This window comes from Planococcus citri, chromosome 2 (assembly GCF_950023065.1).
Source record: "Planococcus citri chromosome 2, ihPlaCitr1.1, whole genome shotgun sequence".
NCBI lineage: Eukaryota > Metazoa > Arthropoda > Insecta > Hemiptera > Pseudococcidae > Planococcus > Planococcus citri.
Window position 1 is genome coordinate 83,193,966 of NC_088678.1, and position 21,308 is coordinate 83,215,273.

Genomic DNA, 21,308 nt, shown 5'->3' on the forward strand with positions numbered 1-21,308 from the left:
CTTATTTTAAATGTAGAAAATTGATTTTTGTCGTAAAACATCGTCGCCGGCGAATGACGAATACGCGTACTTATCTGAAATTAACGCCAACGTCGCTCATCGTTCGGTTCGTTTGCTACCCCTTTTTTTTCTACATAAGCACATACGCTATACGCTTACGATGGCTCGACGATGAACACGAGTTTGATGCATCAAAAAGGGCTGATCGGATCTAAATAGCAAAAAAATAATAAAATGATTTGCCGAAATATTCTCGTTTGTTCACCCTTCGTTTAACAAGGAATAGGAATAGCTACACTGCTTATTTATATGTACTCTCGTACTTGTGTAGATATCTTGATTCCAGATGGTATTCTGTACTTTATGGTTGTGCAATGACGATGAGTCATACCTACTCGTACTTGTGCGTTCACCGTTTGGTTGTGAAATAAGTATAAAAAGACGTGTATTATGGTGCATTTTACGAGTGCATCACTCTCAATAGTAGGTAGTACATCGTATAGCAAGTATAAACTGCAGGAGAAGAAGTACTCGTATATTTTAGAACTGATCCACGTGCGTGGTGGCCTGGCCTCATCATTGCTCATCGTGAGCTTACTCAACATCTCTTACCCAGTACCCACCCTTTATAGCTTTTCACGAGTTGACTAATCACTTCGAATGACTGGCATAATAATCTTTTGTTTACTGTAGTAAAAGTAAGTAAATCGTACCCTTTTTTCTTGTTGTTTTGTTTGTAGCGGGCGATTGACGATTGCTAACAAATGTCATTATCAGAGAGAGCAGAGACGATGTTTTGTCTATACTCAGGGACCCACCTTCGTATGACGTCATCGTGCAACCCTGCTGTGCTGTTAGTCCTTTGACGAATTGAACCGAATCGAATGTTATCAAAATATACACAATTGAATGAGTTCATCTTGGAATTTACCTACAGGTAATTGTAAGAGGTACCAACTATAGACCTACCGGTGTTTATCTGATTACGATTTTCTTTATTTTTTTGTCACTTTCTACGAGCTAGGTACGAGTAATATATAGGTGACGCATAAAGAAACCGATTTTGACATGACGTCATTTTAAATTATAAACGTGAATAAGTCGAGTGGTAATAACGTTTGAGCGTTCCATCTTGCTATGCGGGAATGGTGCATTAGTATCGAACTAGCTGCAAAATCAAGTCGCAATGCTATTGCTAGTCTACCTGTGCGTTTGTTTCCATAATATACCTGGTTGACAGTAATTAGTAATCTATCTCTATCGCGTACGTATCATCTACCTCGATTGATAAGATAGGTATAGGTATACTCGGGTATCTAGATATCGAATTGACGTTAGACATTCGCGAGTAACTTGATGACCTCGTGGTGTTATTGCTGTTTGGTGTATTGTACTCGTCTCGTCGTTTCCGTGTGTACCGTAGAGTTGTTCGCGACTAGACAGACATCGATAGTTTATTCGATTTAGTTCCGTAAACTACGGAAATTAACGTACAATCAGCTTTTTTCATGTGTATTGTTTAGTAAACTGCAGAAATAGTTTGTTAATTGCGTCATTTTTTTCGGCAGTGGCGTTTCGTAGATTGTTTCGGAGTTTAATTTTCGAGTCAACGTTACCCGAATTACATAGTATTACGATCAGCACCGGCGGCGTGTTACGATTACGAGGAATAACGAACGATCCATATTGAGCAGGTTAGTTTATTCGAATATTCTTGTTATATGTATGGTTGCAGGATAAGCTTATAATCAGTGTTTAATAATGATCGAGTTTGATTATACTCTACGAGGTTAATTGAAAAGCATTTTTATCGATAATCGTGCTTTATAATTTTCCTCGTTACTTTGCGCGGTTATCTTTTTTTGTGAGAAATTAGAATTGGGTAATCTATCGAGTACTTGACTGATATTTATCCTTTATGGCGTTCGGTATTAAGCAAACGAACCGATATGGTGATTGGTAATCGACGACAAAAGACATGATTCATTATTTCAGCCGAAGGATTGAAATTGTACGTTGAACGAATGCAGCCATAAGCTTGTTTGAAATAAATTGGGATCTACGTATAGTAAACGAGTGATTTAATTTCGGTATTTCCCGTTAGCCAGTTGATCTACTGTAGCTGTAATTAACTATAATTAGGCATGAAGTGGCATCACAGGGCGGGTGAATGCCGAATGGGCATGCTACGAAGTATCAAATACCTATTTTACAGCTCGGAATAAAAGTAGGTACGACAGTACGAGCATCGAGTACCCCCTACCCACACCTATACCTGGGTACAGGTACACAATGTGACGTATCTTCCTCTACATATACGGTTAATTTTAATCATGAAGAAAAAAAATCGCATCATCGAGTACTTATCGCAGAAATAGGTATTTCTAGAAATTAACGTAATTATTATTAATAGATTTGTGAAATTGAATGGATGAAAAATTCGAAATTTGATCATTTCATTCGACTGCGGAGATAAAAATTATTAGTGGTGGCTTTCGCTTTGCCAAATATTGAGTTTATTTTTATGATTCTCGTTTTTATACGAATGATGGAATAACGTTGGAATTGGTTTTTTCCATTACCTAATGTGATCGGTATGATGATTGATTTTAAATTCATTTTGTATTATCTGAATTCAATGATATTCGACAATCTATCCGTTTTTTAATTGATTTTATCAAATTTTTCTCAAGCGCGGAAGAATTAGTTTCGTTATATAGAAGAAGGAATAAAAACGATAATCTAATCGTACCGTTTCAGTTTCATTTGATTGTCGATTTTTCGAGTAATCGTACAGGAATTCATAGACAAATTTGTTGAAAGAACATCCAAACATTTTGAAAAATATCAAAAATAAAAACTGATGGATTTTGAGCTAAGTTTGGAAAAGTTCACAAAAACTTGGATAATATTAGCAGGTTTAACACAAAAATATTTTTAAAAAAACATTAAAATTCTGAAAAATCACAAAAAAATGTCAAAATTTTTTCAAAATTTGACGAAATTTCAGGAAAATATGTCAAAATGGAACAAAAGCTGCACGAAATAACAAAACTTAATGTTCAAAATGGCATAAAAACACTTTCAGAAGCACTTACAAGGGAACCTCTTGAGGTGTCCGCTTAGAGCATATAAGGGTGTCCGCCTCCGATTTGAAGGGGACCGCGATTTTTGGAAAGAGCATGTTCTAAATCCCCGAATCCAAATTTTCAGCTGCCCAAGTTCATTTTTTTTGATTTTTGGCGAATTTTTGAAAATCCAAAATTGACTATTTTGGTGATTTATGTTTTTGTTTAAAAAGTACGTACTTGATCAGTAAACATGTTCAAAATAAGTCCTAAAACTGATATTAACCCCCCAAATCCAAATTTCGCCATTTCCAGCCATTCTGGAGCCTCCAGCGCTATTTTTCAATTTCTCCAGAATTTTGAATTTGCTCCAGAAGGCGTGAATATGAAGTTGGGCAGCTAAAAATCGAGTTGTTTGTTATACTCGTCCTGTTTAACGAATTTATCCACATTTGAGCCGATTCTGGAGCGAACACCTCAAGAGTGGTTTTTTGACCAGCTTTTTTTCAAAATAAAAATATCCAAAAACCGAAAAATTCCTCGTTTGTGAGAAAATTTTTTGAAATTTGCGCGAATCGCTGTATTTTGTCATTAATTAACCACACGAGAACGAATTTCGCCATTTCCAGCCTTTCTTGGGCCTCCCTTTAATTTTTGGACATTTTTATTATGAAAAAAGCTGGTCAAAAATTCACTCTTGAGGTGTCCCCTCCAGAATCGGCTCAAATGTGAATAAATAATTCGTTAAACAGGTCGAGTATCACACACAACTCGATTCTTAGCTGCCCAACTTCATATTCACGCCTTCTGGAGCAAATTCAAAATTCTGGAGAAATTGAAAAATAGCGCTGGAGGCTCCAGAATGGCTGGAAATGGCGAAATTTGGATTTGGGGGGTTAATATCAGTTTTAGGACTTATTTTGAACATGTTTACTGATCAAGTACGTACTTTTTAAACAAAAACATAAATCACCAAAATAGTCAATTTTGGATTTTCAAAAATTCGCCAAAAATCAAAAAAAATGAACTTGGGCAGCTGAAAATTTGGATTTGGGTGTCTTAGAACATAATCTTTCCAAAAATCGCGGTCCCGTTCAAATCGGAGGCGGACACCTCAAGAGGTTCCCTTGTTGGATAATATTGGAAGGTTTAACACAAAAATATTAAAAAAAAACAAACATTAAAATTCTGAAAAATCACAAAAAACTGTCAAAATTTTCTCAAAACTTGTTGAAATTTCAGGAAAATATGTCGAAGTTGAACAAAAGTTGCACGAAATAACAAAACATACTGTTCAAAATGGCATAAAAACACTTTCAGAAGCACTTAGATCATTTCAAAATTCAAAAACGATAAAAAAAATTTAAAATGTAGGAAAACTGGCCAAAAAGTGCATTAAATAAGGTTAGCTAAGCTTATCAAAATGATAAGGATATACTAAAATAGCGTTGTGTTGTGATTATTGAAAAAACAAAGAAAACGTTGAATATAAAATTTCTGGAAAATTTGGAAAAATTGAGCAAAGTTTGCTCTAAAATTCGCAAAAACATGTTACGAATTCGGTATCCTGCTTTTTGCTAAAATTTTTGAAGTCTTGATTTTTCGTCTAAAATTGCAGAAAATTTTCTCTTTACCAAAAGTACGAATAATGCTTCTGGTGTTTTGTTAAAAATTGTCAGAAAAAGTTTTACTTTTTCCCAAAAATCAGCCCGAAATCTCTTTTTTTTTGCCAGAAGTTGCCAAAAAGCCTTATCTTTTGATATAAAATTGTCAAAATCTAGCATTTTTTCAAAAACTGCTAAAAATTCTCACTTTTTTGAAAAATTTTCCCTTTTCCTCCCCCCCTCCCTCCTCCCGCGAATTGTCCAAATCTTGCTTTTTACAAAAAATTACTCCTATAGTTTTCACTTTTTCATCAAAACATGCGAATAAATCTCACTTTTTTCTGAAAATTTTGAAAACGCTTCACTTTTTACTAAAAATCAAAAAGTCTCTTTTATTCCTAAAATTTGCTATAAATCTCGCCACTTTGCCAGAAATTGGCAAAAAGTTCTGCATACCTTCACCTATCGCTAAAATTGTCAGTCTCATTTTTTGTCGAAAATTGTCAAAAATTTTCACTTTTTTTTGCTGAAAACAGTTATTAATTTCCAAAAAGTGCTTTTTGCATAAATTAGTAATGTCTCGATCAATTTTTTTTTTTTTTGTAATTTCACATTGAAAATTACTTTTTTCTTGTTATAAAATTGAATAAAATTTTATGTTGCGGGGAGAAATTGATTAATTATTAATTTTTAATTTTATTGCGTATGCTTTTAGGTGAACCCGATATGGTAATAAAGGTTTCAAAAATGGCCGCGATTCTTGTTCCTTTGTCGGATGATGTACCTTCGAAATCGTATTCGCTCACTTTTCCGTTGATGATGAAGAAAAAGAGGTCGCTGTCAAGTTTATTATCATCGCAAGGTAAGTGTAACAGTGAATCACTAAGTACCTGTTCACTTTTTTCAAGGTTAAAACTGATATCGATTATTTTTAAATTTACAATATCTACGAGTATAATACTACGATGATATACCTACTTGTACATGCATAATGTACGTGTACTTTAAGTAGTAAGTACACATTGAATTTGAATCGTATTGTAATTGTATGTACGAGCAGTCGAGCACTCATCATCATGCCATCCATCTTTAACGAGGCTATTCTTCGTATCGTATACTGTTGTTGGTTGTTGTAAAGCTTCCCAATGGAAGTGGAAGTCCAATAATAACGTTGCTCAATCATCGTTGATGCTTTTTGAATTCCAAAATACTCGAGTAGCCTGATGGGCGCCGATCAGTCTGCATGTTTGCTGCTATTTTTGTTAATTTTTTTCGTATTTTTACTACATTAACTTGAATTTGGAAAGTACTCGATATGATTCCGGTGGAAAATTGACGCTGAGTAGTGAGCGTGATCTCGTACTCCTTTCCAGCCACATACTCTTTCCGGCGTCGGTGGCGGCTATTGACATCAACCGATCCGATATAATAGGGCGTTGCTTTTCATTTCCGATGCCGTCCGCCCGTGCCCGTGCTTCGTATATTTGTTTCTTTTTTCAATGACTAACTTTCTGGTACAATATTATGGTTTAACGATACAACAGTTTGTAAATACCTTCATTAATTTAAAAACTGGGTTAGCGACTCTATTATAGCTCAATTGTTGTTAATCAAACGCTCGTATAGATGTTGCTGTAGACGAAATACTTGAATTATTACGCAACCTAATATGTAAGGACAATAATTTTCCCCCTAAAAACAATGTACGGAGGCGTTGATTTGTTAATTTTTTGTAATTGTGTTTTTATTAATTTATTGCCACGACCGCTGTCACCGTATTAATCGTAATGATTTACACTAAAAATATTCCTGTAAACGTTTCGTTGCTCGTTAGTCATTCGGTACCTAATTTTTTTACGTGTAATGCTTCGTGTACCTACCTATAGCTTTTGTTTGAAATATTGCCGAGTAAGTGTTTATTTTTCGGTATCAGCGATAGATAGGTAGGTGATTTTCAAAACCAGTCTGTAAAATTGCGGCGTTGTTGGTTGTTTCGCGATCGTTTGTATAATTACAGATTGCTTTAATGGTACTTGAAATTTCGAGTTTTAGATTAACCTTATTAACAAAAGAATATAATTATAACAGCGTGCAAGTGAACGTAGAACATTTATGTACTCGATGTAGGTACATATTCAATTTCGAGATAATGGATGAGTGAGTTGGTTAATCGACGTACATAGGTATCTATTTATCTTAGGTCTAGGTACGTGTAGGGAATTCGATTTTGTCGATGAATTTGGCGATAGGCTTTACTACTGTAATGTTTCATTTATGCATTTTCGAGTTTGTAATGAGTTGATGAATGGATAAAGTGTATTCAGAACTGTTGTTTGATACGAATCTAGATTATAGATTGCTAAAAAAGCTGATAAGTTTGAAAATTTTGAGCTGATCTGGTTCAGTATTCAGTGTAATCAAAATGACCTTTATTTTTTGGACCTTTGCTCGAATTTTTTTGACAAAATCACTTACAATATTTCTTGGGATTCCCTGTTCTGAGAAAATGATGATTCAGATGATTGGCATGTGGTGAAGTGAGGGATGCTGTTTCTTATCAGCGTTATCAGTGCAGTCCACCGGATCCAGGAATCGGCGAGGCAACTAATATGGCAATTGGCACGTTGTGTTTTAAAAAATCTGTCGTATAATTAATCGGCGATGATGAAAAAACACGAATGCGTGTTAATGAGAAGAATTTATGCGTAATTTTCTCGGTCACATAACACATTTCGCCACGTGGTGATCGCTTTCGGGTAAAATTGTTTATTTTTACGGCCAATTTTTTACCGCAATAGTTTGGTATTCCATCACGAAGTATCAATCTATAGGTATGTTTTCAATGTAATAATGCAGAATGTACAAAAAAAAATTGTAGTAAATTTCCGTTAAATAAAACAGAAACAGAGACGCGAGTGCGAGTCCCTCAACTTTGGTAATAATAGCCCGCCCATTCGGTATGAGTCATCCGTCTCACATAGTGTTTACAACGAGGTTGCGTCCCCCTCTCCCCGCTCCGTTGGCGTTCGCGTTATCAAGTATACCAATACCCCCCCCACAAAAAACAACCGAATACACGCGCACACTATCACACATAGCAGCAAAATGACGTGTATTACTATACTACACTACTACATTACGACAATCACTTCACCACTACAGATGTAATTGGACGCTGTGTATGGTACGTGTGTGTGTGTGTGTATGTGCGCGCCAGTGCGAATTATAACATTGTGGTGTGGAACGTGAACGAAACGTTTTTCTCCTACTCCTCTTTTACTAACGTGCATTCCACAAGACAATTTGGTTTCCAACCGATTTCGCTTATCAACAGTTATCATACAGCCTATTGTAATAGTTGATTTCTTTTATTATAATATATTCGAAAAATTAATATTAATATTTTTACGCGTGTGTAATATGTGTGGATTGTTGTGTTGGAAAATTACTATCGCTGGTAATCGTTCGATGAGTTGTACGGTGTGAAATGTGTTATTTTGCCAATGCCTTTGGTGTATCCGATTCGTTCGTCCTACCGGAACTGATTAATTATTTATCACTCGATTGACCGTTGTTGCGAAGGTATTTTCATTACTCATCATCATGACTACCAGCGAGATTATGTCTCAGGTGAGTTAATCTATTATATTATCAATTTTTAGACTCGGATTAATTAAAGAGTTTTGTACTCAAATTTGGTTTCCAATGAGAAAGTCGTGCGAACTGAGATAATTAATTCATCGTTTCGATCGTTTAAGCGTATATTTTCATCGTTATCTAGTTAGAAACGAATCGTTGTGAACGAACAATGCTTCGATTAATCACCTAATTTTAATATTCCCTCCATTTTTCACGATAGAAATCGTAAAATTTTCCTACGAGTTACGTGATTAAAAATTTTCAGTTTCGTTCGATACTTTTTTGTTTCTTCGATCGGGCAAACTTGCGAAATGTGAACCGAAACGAATCGAAGTTGGTCGAACGTAACCGAAATCGGGTTAGTTTTGTTAAAAATGAGGTATTCGTTATGTGTGGTGAAAATTTACGTGTAAAAATGTCGTCCTATTATCAATTTATAATGTATCCTTTTGAAATTCTTAATTATTACACTATGAGATAAAGAATGGGGTTCGATTGTAAGCGATTAACTGCGTATTATTTTAGTTTTTACGTCGTAATGGTGCAATTTACATCTAGTCGGTAGGAATGATGAGATGTTCGACGCGGCGGCGACTTCGGCGTTCCTGTATCAGTGTAGCTTAGCTGACTGGCTCCTCGTCCTCCTCGTGTGTTATCAATGCATCCAAGTATGAAAAAACTTTCGATTGTTATTGTTTCAAAGCTGCTGCCATCGGAATCGTGAAAGTTGAAAGCTGTTATTGGTAAAATGGCGTATACGAAATGATCGTAGTATCGAGTATTGGCGTAAATATACGTTATTGTTTATGCCAGAAGTTCTAATACACTTTCAGTCTGTTTACAATCGAGTCAAGTTGCCCAATATTGTACAGATTTCAGCGTTCGTTATCGATTCAAAAGTTACTTCTCACTTGTATTGTGTGTTACCTACGTACAAAAGTGAATTGAATCGTCCGGTATTGTGATCGTAGTTCATCTTTGAAGCAATTCTCGTTATCTTTCGAGTGAAATGTATCCTTATTATTTTCATCTATTTATGTTAACCGGTGATGATTGCATGTAATGTTTCAGTATTCGGTATTTCGCATCGTTGTACGAGCATCAGCTACGATTCGTTCGGTGTAATCGTTTCAACTTACTGACAAGTTACCGGTGGTATCAGTTGTTTATGACGAAGCTACGTGCTGCGTATAGCTGCTGTTATGGTCTCGTAGTTTCACGATTAATCGTTTATTTGTCCTTATTTTGTTAGGTTTCTCATTGAGTCATTTATCAGAATTACGGAATTGTGAGGTTATCAGTTGTCATCTTTGATCGTTCGTCAATGTCAGGGTTACAACGATGAGTTTCTTACTCGTATTCTTTCGTTGCTCTGCGTAGAAAGTCGAAATGATAGATGTTTTCTTTCTCACAAGTAATATGGTTTTCTTTTCATCATTTATGTTTTCATTGTTTCATACATATTATTCGAATTTAGTATGTTTGAGGAGTAACTGCATCATAGTGATAATGATGCGAGGTGAACATCAACCGCCAGATAGCGTCGAAATAGTGCCGATGCTGATAACGGAACATCGATGAGTCGAACGAGTCGAACGTCTCCTGCCTCTCGGTTAGCGAATGTTACGAATGTGAGAAATTCGAAATACGACAAACTTTCGCAACATTTAGATTTACGTTGACTATATTTAACCGTATTACGATTTACGTGCAAGAGGAAACGTACTGGACGTTTTAAAATTAACATCAAACAGTACGGAAAAGAATTAGAGAATCGTACATCGCTGGCTGTCCGTGTCGCTTCCAAGTCTCTTGTGGCTAATTTTTGGTCTGTGAGTCATCTGGTCGTCGTCGTCGTCGTGCCATTAACCATAAAGTACCGCGCATACAATTCCATCGCGAAATACCTACGTACGTTTCATTCGAGAAACCAGTCTTTCTGTAGACAAATTACCGAACAGGGGTTCCAAAAATTCGGCTACGTTGACCGTTGACCGAAGATACAACTATAGTACGTGTTCGGAGCTCGGTATTTTTTCGAAAATCCCGATTGTTTTACTGTTATTGCGTGTCTGCGGTCGTCTGCGATCGCGTGACTGTGAAAATTGCTTATTTTTTTTCTTGTTTATCGGTATTTTTCATCACCTTGGTCTAATGTATCGAATTTTCTTCCTTTTAGAGAGGTGTAAAGGCGGTTTCTTTGTTGCCAGAAGTAGTAAGAGATTAGTTCGTCGTCGTCCGAAGAATTGAATCGATTCATTATGTTATCGAAGTCTCGTTTCGCGAATTCTTGATACAAAATTCCCTCATTAAGGTGTTCAGAGGCGATTGGTTCACTTTCCATTTCGTATGTTGATTTAAAAATTGCGAAAAAATTCGCGTATCTTTGTGCAAACAAGGTCGATGCGACACGTGCAATGCTGATTAATTGGGTAGTAATCCGGGTTTGAAAATTTGAATAAAATTTTAATTTCGTTCTATGTATATAGCGTTTAGTACGTCGTATGTTGCGAATTAATTGCCATATTTTTAATAATCACGCGATCCTGTGAGAAAAAGTTCTGCTAGAATGGTTGGCGACGGCTTGTGTTTCCAACTAGAATTAAAACTCGTGTAAGTGAAAGGTCTCGTCGAATGTGAGTACTTCTCTAAAATCATACTTTCGAGGAAACCCTCCGATTTGAAATTGCGTCGTGCTGGGGCCCTTTCCCCTACCACAAAGGTCTAGAGATGGGAAATTTAGTCGAACGAATCCGGAGTGTTGCACTTGAATAGTTGAACGTTTGAAGGCGGCGGTTCTGAAGGGCGTTGATTTCATTTTGGAAGAACATTTTGACCTCTAACCATAATAGTCCGGCATATGACAATAGGAGTAATTGCCCCCCCACCCCCGCCGATCCTCCGGGACAACTTTTTTCCTAAAGGGGACATCCTAAGGAACATTTTAAAGCAAACTTGCCAAAAAAAAGTTGGCTTTACTTACAAAATGGCGGCCATTTTGATTGACAGGTCAGCCGAAATCGCAGATTTTGCGTTTCAACATAGGACTTGCACGAACTTTTTCAAACTTTATAAAGGTAGGTCGAAAGATCATGCAAAAATTCATCACCTGTCAAAATTTCAAGTGCTAAAGTGCGTTTTTCGATTTTCGGTGATTTTTTGAAAATTCAAATTTTGGCCAAAAATGAGGGAAAAAATCAAAGTTTTACCAAATTGACCAAGAAAGCCGAAATTTGGGATATACCCTATTTTCGACATGCCAAATCGATGGGAAACGGTTTCAACCCGTTTTGAGCAGTTCTGGAGCCTCCAGCAGATTTTTGAAACTCGAAATTCCCACAAAATTCCATCAAATTGGAGTTGTAAAGCTGAAATTTATTCTAAAAACTTATTTCAATACGCTACGAAGTATTGCAGGTGAATTTCAAGTCGTTTTGGATCCTCCAGCGACTTTTTGAAAATTCCTGAAGCCTCCAGCAGATTTTTGAAATTTTAAATTTTCACAAAATTTCATCAAATGGAAATGGAAAGCTTAAATTTACTCTACACTCCAATTTTAACACCCTCTGAAGACGACTTTAGGTAGGTTCAAGTAATTTCAGGGCCTCCAGCAACTTTTTTGAAAATTTCTGGAGCCTCCAGTAGATTTTTGAAAGTTGAAATTTCCTCAAAATTACATCAAACTAAGATGGAGAGTCGAAATTCATTCTGCAAACTAATTTCAATACGCTACGAAGTTGACTGCTGGTGAATTTCAAGTCGTTTTGGCGCCTCCAGCAACTTTTTGAAAGGTTGTATGACGTTTTTTTGGAAAATTAAAATTTCCTAAAAGTAGCTGGAAGCTTCAAAACTATTTGAAACCACCATGTAGTCTGCGAAGTAAATTTCAGCTTGCCAACTCCATTTGATAAATTAATGTTGGGGAAATTTCAAGTTTCAAAAATCTACTGGAGGCTCCAGTAATTTTCAAAAAAGTCGCTGGGGGCCCTAAAATTACTTGAACCCACCTGAAGTTGTCTTCAGGGGGTGTTAAAATTGGAGTGTAGAGTAAATTTCAGCTTTCCATCTCCATTTGATGAAATTTTGTGAAAATTTCGATTTTCAAAAATCTGCAGGAGGCTCCAGAACTGCTCAAATTTGGCATGTCGAAAATAGGGTATATCCCAAATTTCAGCTGTCTTGGTCAATTTGGTAAAATTTTGATTTTTTCCCTCATTTTTGGCCTAAATTCGATTTTCAAAAATTCACATTTTGCATGATCTTTCGACCTACCTTTGTAAAGTTTGAAAAAGTTCGTGCAAGTTCTATGTTAAAACGCAAAATCTGCGATTTCGGCTGACCTGTCAATCAACATGGCCGCCATTTTGTAAGTAAGGCCAACTTTTTTTTGGGCAAGTTTGCTTTAAGGTATTCCTTAGGATGTCCCCTTTAAGAAAAAAGTTGTCCCAGAGGATCGGGGGGGGGGGTGGGTGCAATTACTCCTATTGTCATATGCCGGACTATCATGGAGATCCGAAGTATCTTGGAGAAGGAGGAGGTATTTTCTTGGGAAATTGATCACTTAGAAAAATTCTGATGCGGTGAAGTTGAAAATTTTTGGATAATTTTTTTTGTTGGGGGAGGGGGGTGTGTGGCAACGGACCCATTTTCCTTGGGATTTGGGGGAAATCAATGAATAGAGAATGCTTTTTTAACAAAATGAAATGTATATTCGAATTTCAAAGTAACAGTCACCCTTTGTTGTATTCCCTTTCAACTTGTTACGTTCGTGTGGCTTTTTTCCTCAGTATGATTCAGTTAGGTTGAAAATCTGGAAGGTCGACGTTTACTAGCCAAATACTTTGTACGATTAGGCTTTTGTTGGGTGTTTTTGTCGGCAAAATAGACGCGAACGAGCGAATATCGAAAATTAATTACGGTAATCGGCTTACAAGGATGCGGCCGGTACGTTGTACGTAATGCTTTACTTCTGCTGTGTTCGTGTAGGTACAATGTGAAAATTCGACGACATTATCGAGTAACAAAGTGGGAATTTAAGCGTAGGACAGTGATGGGAAAAGCTCAAGCTTGGGGACAATACCGACGACGACGACAACGACGCACCAGCGACGAAAAGCTATAGTCGAGGAGTCGTAGAAGAAGAACCGTACCTACCTACCTATTACCTAGCGTAGTCGCAACGAGCTTTTTTGAATTGGAACAGCGAATGAGGGCGAAGCGGAGTGAAAATTTCGTACCGTAAGCGCAAGCAGCGGGCGAGGTGCGGCGTGGTGGTCGCTCGCTCGGTGAAAAGCTCAAGCTCGTGTTCGTGTCAAGTTTGACTCTACCGTGTACACAGTGTACTGTGTATCTGTATAGGTTATTCTGATTTTATTGTGTGGTAATACTTACTACGACCGTGTGCATGTGTGTGTGTTCGTCTCTATAATAAGCGATGACTCATCCGGTACGCCGTACGCCGCACGTTGCCCGCACCATGCATCGCCGTGCTACGCGCTAACGCAAATACGATTCTCGCGGCGCAGCAGAGCGCGAGGCGAGGCGACGCCGCGCCACGCCACGCCGCATCGCATCGCCGTCGTCGTTCGCAGTCGCAAGTGGCTAACTTTTTTTCACATCGACATCGGCGTCTTCTTGGATTTTCTTTCTTTCGTTTGCTACCTATTTGGGCGACTTGAACGCTTTTCCGAAGCTTTCCTATATGTAGTTATCTAGTTTTTGATGTATGTGTACCTACCTAGTTATCAGCTCTGGTTCGCGAATCCGAATGTAATTATTATTTATTACCGATTACGTAAGGTGCCCGAGTTACGTTACGTCGCGCTGTGATATGTACGATGTGATTTCACCGCTCGATATACTTATATGTGTACTTGCAAATGTAATGGGAATTTGTGTGCAATGAGGCTTTCCATCGTTGAGGAAAATTTTGGGTAAGTTGGAGCTGATTCTGCTGATTCTTCGTGATCGTTCGTCTTCTTGAGGTTCTCGTCGACTTCGAAGTTATTCAATTTTTCGATCTGCTGCGAGGATCGTTTTCGACATCGCCCATTTTCTAAAACTTCCTCGCCAATTTGGACAAGATCTTCAGAGAAAATGCCAAAAGTTTTGCCAAATACAGATATCGCGTTATTATTTCAAAATGGGCCCCTTCAACATCTCCCTCGCAAAATTGCAGTACAAAACGCTTTTCTGATTTATTCTCAGATTTTTTAAGTTTATATGTAGAAGCGATGGAAAATCGAAGTGTAACTTTCCTACTTGTCCCATTTTCTATAATTTTATCCTCTTATCCAGCCTTTGTCCTCCTCTCCCACCGAAATTTCCAGGAAGTCTTGCCTCCTTTTATCGAACTTTTGTGGTTAAACTTTCTAATTTTTTGGCAAAATTGCAAAAATGAGAACTTTTTTTCAGTCAAACTTCGATTTTTCATTTCATTGTGAGAACTTGGACATTTTTTGCCGTTTTTTAGTTGTTTTTGAAAATATAAAAAATGTTGCCGACTCGAGTGAATTTCCACCCCCCCCCCTCCCCCTCTTCCTCCTCCCACCACCACTCACGCTCCCAAATTGAAATTTTTGGAACAATTTTGGTAAAAGTCATGTTTTTTTGTCGAAATTACGAATGATCTCCTGATTTTTAGCTGAAATTGCAGAAAATACTGTTCATTTCGATTTTTTTCCATCTTAAATTTGATTTTTTTTATCCAAAATTTTTCGTTTTCTTTTTTTTTTCTTTTGAAAAAAAACGACATTTTGATATTGGAAAAAGTTTCCTGTTCGAAGTTCTGTTTTTTACGTTGCCAAAAGTCTTGATTTTTTTCTTGAAATTGCGAAAACTTCTCGTTTTTTGACCAGATTTTTAAAAAGTTTTTTGACCAAATTTTGAAAATTTCCCTCGAGTGTTCATTCATGTTGTTTTTCAATTTTTTTTTCAAGTTCTCTAGCCTCTTTCTCTAATTTTCAAATTTTCCAATCGTTCGTTTTTCCATTTAAAATTTTTTTTTATTTTTTCATTCGAACTTCAAAATTTTCCATTATTTTTAAAAGTATAATTTTTTTTCACTCCAGTCTAATGACTACTCCCCCCCTCTCCACTCAAATTGGACTTCAAACAAATTCCGGTTTGCAAGTTCTTTTCTTTTGACGATTTCTAAACAATTTTTTCCTCATTTTTTTCAATCAAGCTTCACAATTTTTCACTTGAGCATTTGACTTTTTTCAAAATTTTCATTTTTATTTTGACGCGATCATCTTCTCTCCCCACCCCCACCCCCGCCCCCCCCCCCACCAAATCGAAGCATTTGAAATAATCTCATTTTAAAAGTTCTGCTTTTTTGCCCAAATTGTTGGAAAGTTTTGCTTTCTGCCTTAATTTCAGAAAAAAATTATAATTTTATTCCAAATTATAGATTATGAAAACATTTTATTCCACTCTTCTCGCCTGTGATTTTGTCTTTTAATTTGTCAAACGTCGAAATTTTCAATTTATTCTCTTCTTTTTTTCAATTTTGTTTCTTCTATCATTTTTGAAATGCTGTTGAAAAATGGAAGAATTTCGACCCCCCCCCCCCTTCCTTCCTCACTGCTTTTCTAATTCGACTACATATTTGAAAAAAGTATACGTTTTTTGTCAAAATATCTGAACAGTTCTCTTTTTAATTTATTTTCAGTTCAATTTTGAAATTTTCCTGGTATATTTTCCCCTTTTTTTCAGAATTTCAATTTTTTTGCATTTTTTCTAGTTCTTTTTGACTGGAAAATTTTTTGCCCGAAGACATTTTATCTTGAATGAATTTTCACTCCATCTCTCCTTTTTTCCTCCAAATTGAAAACTTTTTTCAAACCCTGCTGAAAGTCCTACTTTTATCGAATGATTTGAATTAGAGCTCTGATATTCGTATCAAGTCTCTTGCTCAAATTTGAAACTTTCCAAGTATCGATTTTCATGAGATGTGTCGCCGAAGTCGATATCTTTGCAAAATTGGGAACGAAGAATCATCTTCCTACGACCGATTTCTTGATTTTTTGAAGCAGTCGAGTGATCAGTATGAAGTTGAAAGTGTAGTACGAGCAAAGTTATAGATGTATTCGTATTTGGATTGTTCGTCGAAGGAAATTAATCAAGTTGCTGGGATCCTTTGCTTGATGAATTTTCAAATTTTACTCGAATTTACTCGAGTTGACGTTCCGCTTATCTGCTAATTAGTCGAATCAAATAGATTATTCGCGCCACCGCGTCGTAATTTTGCTAATTTATGCCACGCAGAGAGTACAAATTACTGGTATTTGTTTGTATGGTTGAAATTGCGACGTCATGAGGCGAGGCGAGCGAGGCAATAGACCAGGCTGAGCAGCGAAGTTGTCGCCTCGCGTTTTTTCAACCGATAATTAAGATACGCTGTCCAATTAGTCGAGTCGAATCGAGTCGACTTCTCGCCCATTCTGTTTGTTATTATTATTTTAATGTAGGTATTATAACGAACTAGGTAATTCGCAAATACGAATAATACGCGCAAGGTTAAGCACGCCTCGTTGAACGCTGTAAAAGCGCGGGGACTTTTTTTTTATCAAACTATATTTTCCTCTTAACTCGCCTCTTTATATACAGATAGATAATTTAGCGCCGCAACGAGATACTAAGGATATTGATGCAGTGACGAAGTAACCGGTCCACACTGGTCCATCCGCTGATCCGCTTGTAACCCGCTTCATTCGACTCGCTTGGTAAAGCTCTGCTCTCGCACCCGAAGATGTACTCGCGAGCTGCTCTACTGCTGCAGGTAGTTCGACCCGCGGCCGCGGTCAAAGTGGGTAAAAGGTCGATAGCGTTCAAAGTGCAGCTCAGGCGACTGGACGATCACTTGGTGTACGAGACGAAGATCTATTTGCGTCCGGAACTATGCGAATCGTGGCTGGGTTCGCGCAGCGTACACTGCTCGCCGCCGTACCGAACGTTGGCGGACCGTTCGGTAGACCCGGACGGAGCGCCGGCACCGTCGCCGTCGTCGTCGTCGTCGCCGCTAGCCGAAAATTCCTCCACCAAAGCTAAAGAAGTGCTGGAAGAGTCGGCGTCCGCCATCAGCAGCAGCGGCAAGAAGACGCCGTCGCGTATACCGCTCGATCCGAGCGTATCGTCGCTGGAACGTAACTTCGTGACGCCGGGTCGAGCTATGGCCGATTTCATGCTGAAAATCGAACATCTGGAGGGTCTGAAAGCGACCAAACGTCGATCGCCGTACATTAACCAGCCTCCGATCACGGTGTATTGGCGTAAAGATGTCGAAGCGAAGGCGCTCGAGGTGTGGGGCTCGAAGGATAACCTGCTGAAAGAGATACTGCGCCAACAACTGGAGCGAAAGCTGCTCGAACAGAGTAACGCCACCATTAAACGTCAGCTGAGGAGTTCGCGACGCGAAAGCCTCTACGAGCAAGACCAAATGCAGCAGAAATCGGCCAGCGGTCTGCTGGGCCATTCGGGACGCGTCGTTCTATCCGCCATTACTATAAATTTCTCCAACTTCGTCATGAAACTGGTGGCCTGGTGGTTCACGAATTCGCACAGCCTGTTCGCCGAATGCATTCACTCGCTGGCCGATACCATGAACCAGGTGATATTGGCCTACGGTATACATAAGTCCATCCAGAAAGCCAACGCCGACCATCCGTACGGATACACGAATATGAAATACGTCTCGTCGCTCATCTCGGGCGTCGGTATATTCTGCGTAGGCACCGGACTATCGGTGTATCACGGTATCGTCGGCCTTATCGATCCCACCCCCATCGACTCGATCTACTGGGCCTTCCTCAGCTTGGCCGGATCGCTGATGACCGAAGGCGCCACCTGCATCGTGGCCATCGCCTCGATTCGTCGCGGCGCCAAAGAAGCCAACATGTCCGTCAAAGACTACATTCTCACTAGTCAAGATCCCAGCGTGAACGTGGTGCTGCTGGAAGACTGCGCCGCTCTGCTCAGCATCGTAGTCACAGCCTCGTGTATCGGCCTGTCCGCCTATACCGGTAGCTCGAAGCCGGACGCAATCGGATCTCTGCTGGTCGGCGGCATTCTCGGAGCCGTCGCATCGTTCATCATTCGTACCAACGTTACCGCCCTCGTTGGCCGATCTATTTCGCAGGAGTTTCTCGACAAAATCAACTACGAACTCGAATCCGACGTCATGATCAGAGGCATACACGACGTCAAAGGTATCGATATGGGCAACTCGCTCATCAGGTACAAGGCCGAGTTGGATTTCGACGGACGCGAACTTACGCGATTGTACCTCGACCATCAAGACCTGAAGAGCATGTTCGACGAAGTGAAATCCCAGAAATCCATCGACGAATTCGAAACCTTCCTGCTGAGACACAGCGAAAACATTATCGATACGATGGGCGGCGAAATCGATCGTATCGAAGTCAAATTACGAAAGAAGTTCCCGCAAATTAGGCACTGCGATTTGGAAATACTCTAGAGATCGTCGTTTCTGTTTTATTTTTCCTTTATCGTCGTCATCGTAGAACTCTACTACTTATTTGTTGTGTTTCGCTGCTGCTGTGATAACACGCGCATTATTTATCATTACCGCGTTTCATTTATCTCGTTTATGTTTTTGTTTTTGTTGATATTGTTATTTCTGTCGTCGTCGTCGTCGTCTCGTGTTGTAAGGGATGAGAGTGCTTTTCTTTTCCTTTCTTACGGTTTTTTCAAGGTGTAAAAATGGTTTGAGAGATACCTACGCTTGATTTTATATTACGTTCTACGTCCTTCGGTTCTTTTGCATTGCACCAATGTGCCATAATATAGGTTGAGAAATTTAAGCGAGTACGTTTTAGTTTGCTCGACAGTGGTGGAAAAGGATGCTTGTGTGAAAAATTGCAGTGATTGAAACGGATGCGTTTTTTTTTTTTTTACCTCGTGAGTCGTCCTGTGCCTTTCTGCGTATTTTTATTTTGCCAATTTTCCCCGTTTCAAAATTTTCGCTCTTTGCCAAAAAATCAAAAAAATTGCGAATACGAAATTTCCTTCCCTCCACACATTTTGTAAAGTGTTCGATTTCTTGAAATCTTCGCTGTTGTTGAAAATGCAGATAATTTGGCGTAGGATTGACTCGTCGATCGGACCCAATGCCGGGATTTCTTATCACCTAATTTCGTTTCGAGTACGTTTTTTTAAGTCTTACGACTCGAAGAGCTTCTATTTTTTATTACCTAATTTATTGTATATTTTTTAGTCGGACTCGCTCAGTCCTTAATTTGATTTTTATGTACTCGATAGAATGTTTCTTGAGTTCCTGTGAAAAGTTTGCGTTTAAGTATGTGATGCGTACGAATTATTGTAAATTTTAGAATAGCCCGAGTATTATTGTATCTTATAGCTTTCGAAAAGCACCGGTGAAACTTTTTTTTTTTTTTTTTGAGGGTGTGTTTTATGGGAGGAATTTTTTTTTTTTAGTCATTCCAAAATCAAACAAAGTGTCCTTAACGATCAATACCACTTAATGGAAGAATAAGTTTTACTTCGTATAATTACTTATCGTGTATTACTGTACCAATTTTTTTTAGTTCACCAATAACCATCGCCTTCGGTGGTCATTTGATCGCGATCCGGATTTCAAAGTGAATTTGTAAATTATTATTGCTATTACGATTACGTTTTTTTTTTTTTGATAATTGAAAATAAAATGTATTTTTAAAATTGCTGCGTTGCTTTTAATACGATATATACGATTAGCTACGTGATTAATTAGTCCTATACCGTTAACGGTAAATTGGATTTGGATGGATGGCTCGGATGATGAATGGGGCATAGGGCGACGTTGTTGTTGTTGTTTACACCTGCGATATGCGATTTGTGTGTGGATTTGCACGTAGTGTGTATATTATTTTGAAGATGATGTTGGGTAAAATTTGCCATATGTTATGACATCAGAAATCGCGTCGTCGTTTTGATTCGACTAATTATTGTTGGTAAACATATAGAGAACTATGTTTTGTTCGATGATGTTCAATGCTACTTTTGATTCGACGTCATCGTCGAAATATTTGCGAAATGATGCATTCGGGAAATGAGGACAATTTAACTCGTATTGGTGATGGTATATCGATTGTATAACATTATCGCATATTATTTTGTCGAACGATTTTAGTGGAGAATTATTGTCATTAATGTACCATAAATGACGATCTAGAACGCTTCTTCATTAAGCCATTATTCAGAAAACTACTATCTCGAGGATAAAAGGGTTTTTAAAGCATGGAGATTTGCAAAAATTATGGGATCCAGATTTTGAAATTGATCTCAAGATGTTAAGGTGATTGGCTGAATTGTTGCGATGGAAAAAATTACGAAGTTTTTGTTTTTCTACTCCCTCCTCCCTTCCTATCCAATTCATCGTGATGAAAAATTCGTACTTTATTTAAGGTTTTTTTTTTTTTTTTTTTTTTTTTTTTTAAAAAAAGGGTTTATTTTGAATAATATTTACATCTTATAATTACTTATCCCTGCGGTGAGGGGGCGGGGCCTAAGCCCCGCCCCTTCCGCAGAGATAATACCAGTACAATCTTAAGTTTAAGGGGAGGGTGATGTATATTCTAATACTAAATTACAAACTTAATACTGAAATTTAGCTATAAAGACTATGTACAACTTAAACTAAGCCAAGATTAGGAGTGTTTCAATTTTGCTTAAAACTAGGAGGGGAAGGGGACGGTTCGGCCACCCAGTGGTCCTGGAGCCGCAGTGAGTGGGGGGCCCCAGTTTTGGTTGGGACTGCTGACCCACCCCCCCAGCACCAGGCCAAAGGCCCGGAGCTCCTAGGCAGTATCCCAGAATCGCTCCCACCACTTCGGGGTTGAGGGAGTGGTCACCCTAGGATGTAGCCCATTCCCCCCTTCCGCGGATTTGGAGCGACCCCCGACCCGTCTCCCATTTTGGGGTAGGCCTAGGAGGTCTCCGGGCACCACTGTACCCTTAACTACCTCAGAAAGAGATC

At 38.4% G+C, this 21,308-nt stretch overlaps 1 protein-coding gene across 9 annotated transcripts in view; it reads left to right on the plus strand.

The window, feature by feature from the left end:
- Window positions 1-760: 760 nt before the first annotated feature.
- The window catches only part of LOC135838074 (proton-coupled zinc antiporter SLC30A9, mitochondrial-like), a 73,379-nt gene continuing 52,831 nt past the window's right edge, over window positions 761-21,308 (plus strand). The window contains exons 1-3 of one of the 9 annotated variants that reach the window (XM_065353618.1): window positions 761-937; window positions 1,569-1,694; window positions 5,388-5,534. In XM_065353618.1, coding sequence (XP_065209690.1) covers window positions 5,399-5,534 — 136 coding nt within the window. In that variant the 5' untranslated portion in view covers window positions 761-937; window positions 1,569-1,694; window positions 5,388-5,398. Of the gene's footprint in view, window positions 938-1,161; window positions 1,695-5,387; window positions 5,535-7,825; window positions 8,303-8,576; window positions 8,753-8,836; window positions 9,323-12,801; window positions 14,245-16,921; window positions 20,012-21,308 lie in introns of those variants that run through there. The other 8 variants (XM_065353619.1, XM_065353617.1, XM_065353616.1 and 5 more) reach the window with 8 other exon arrangements.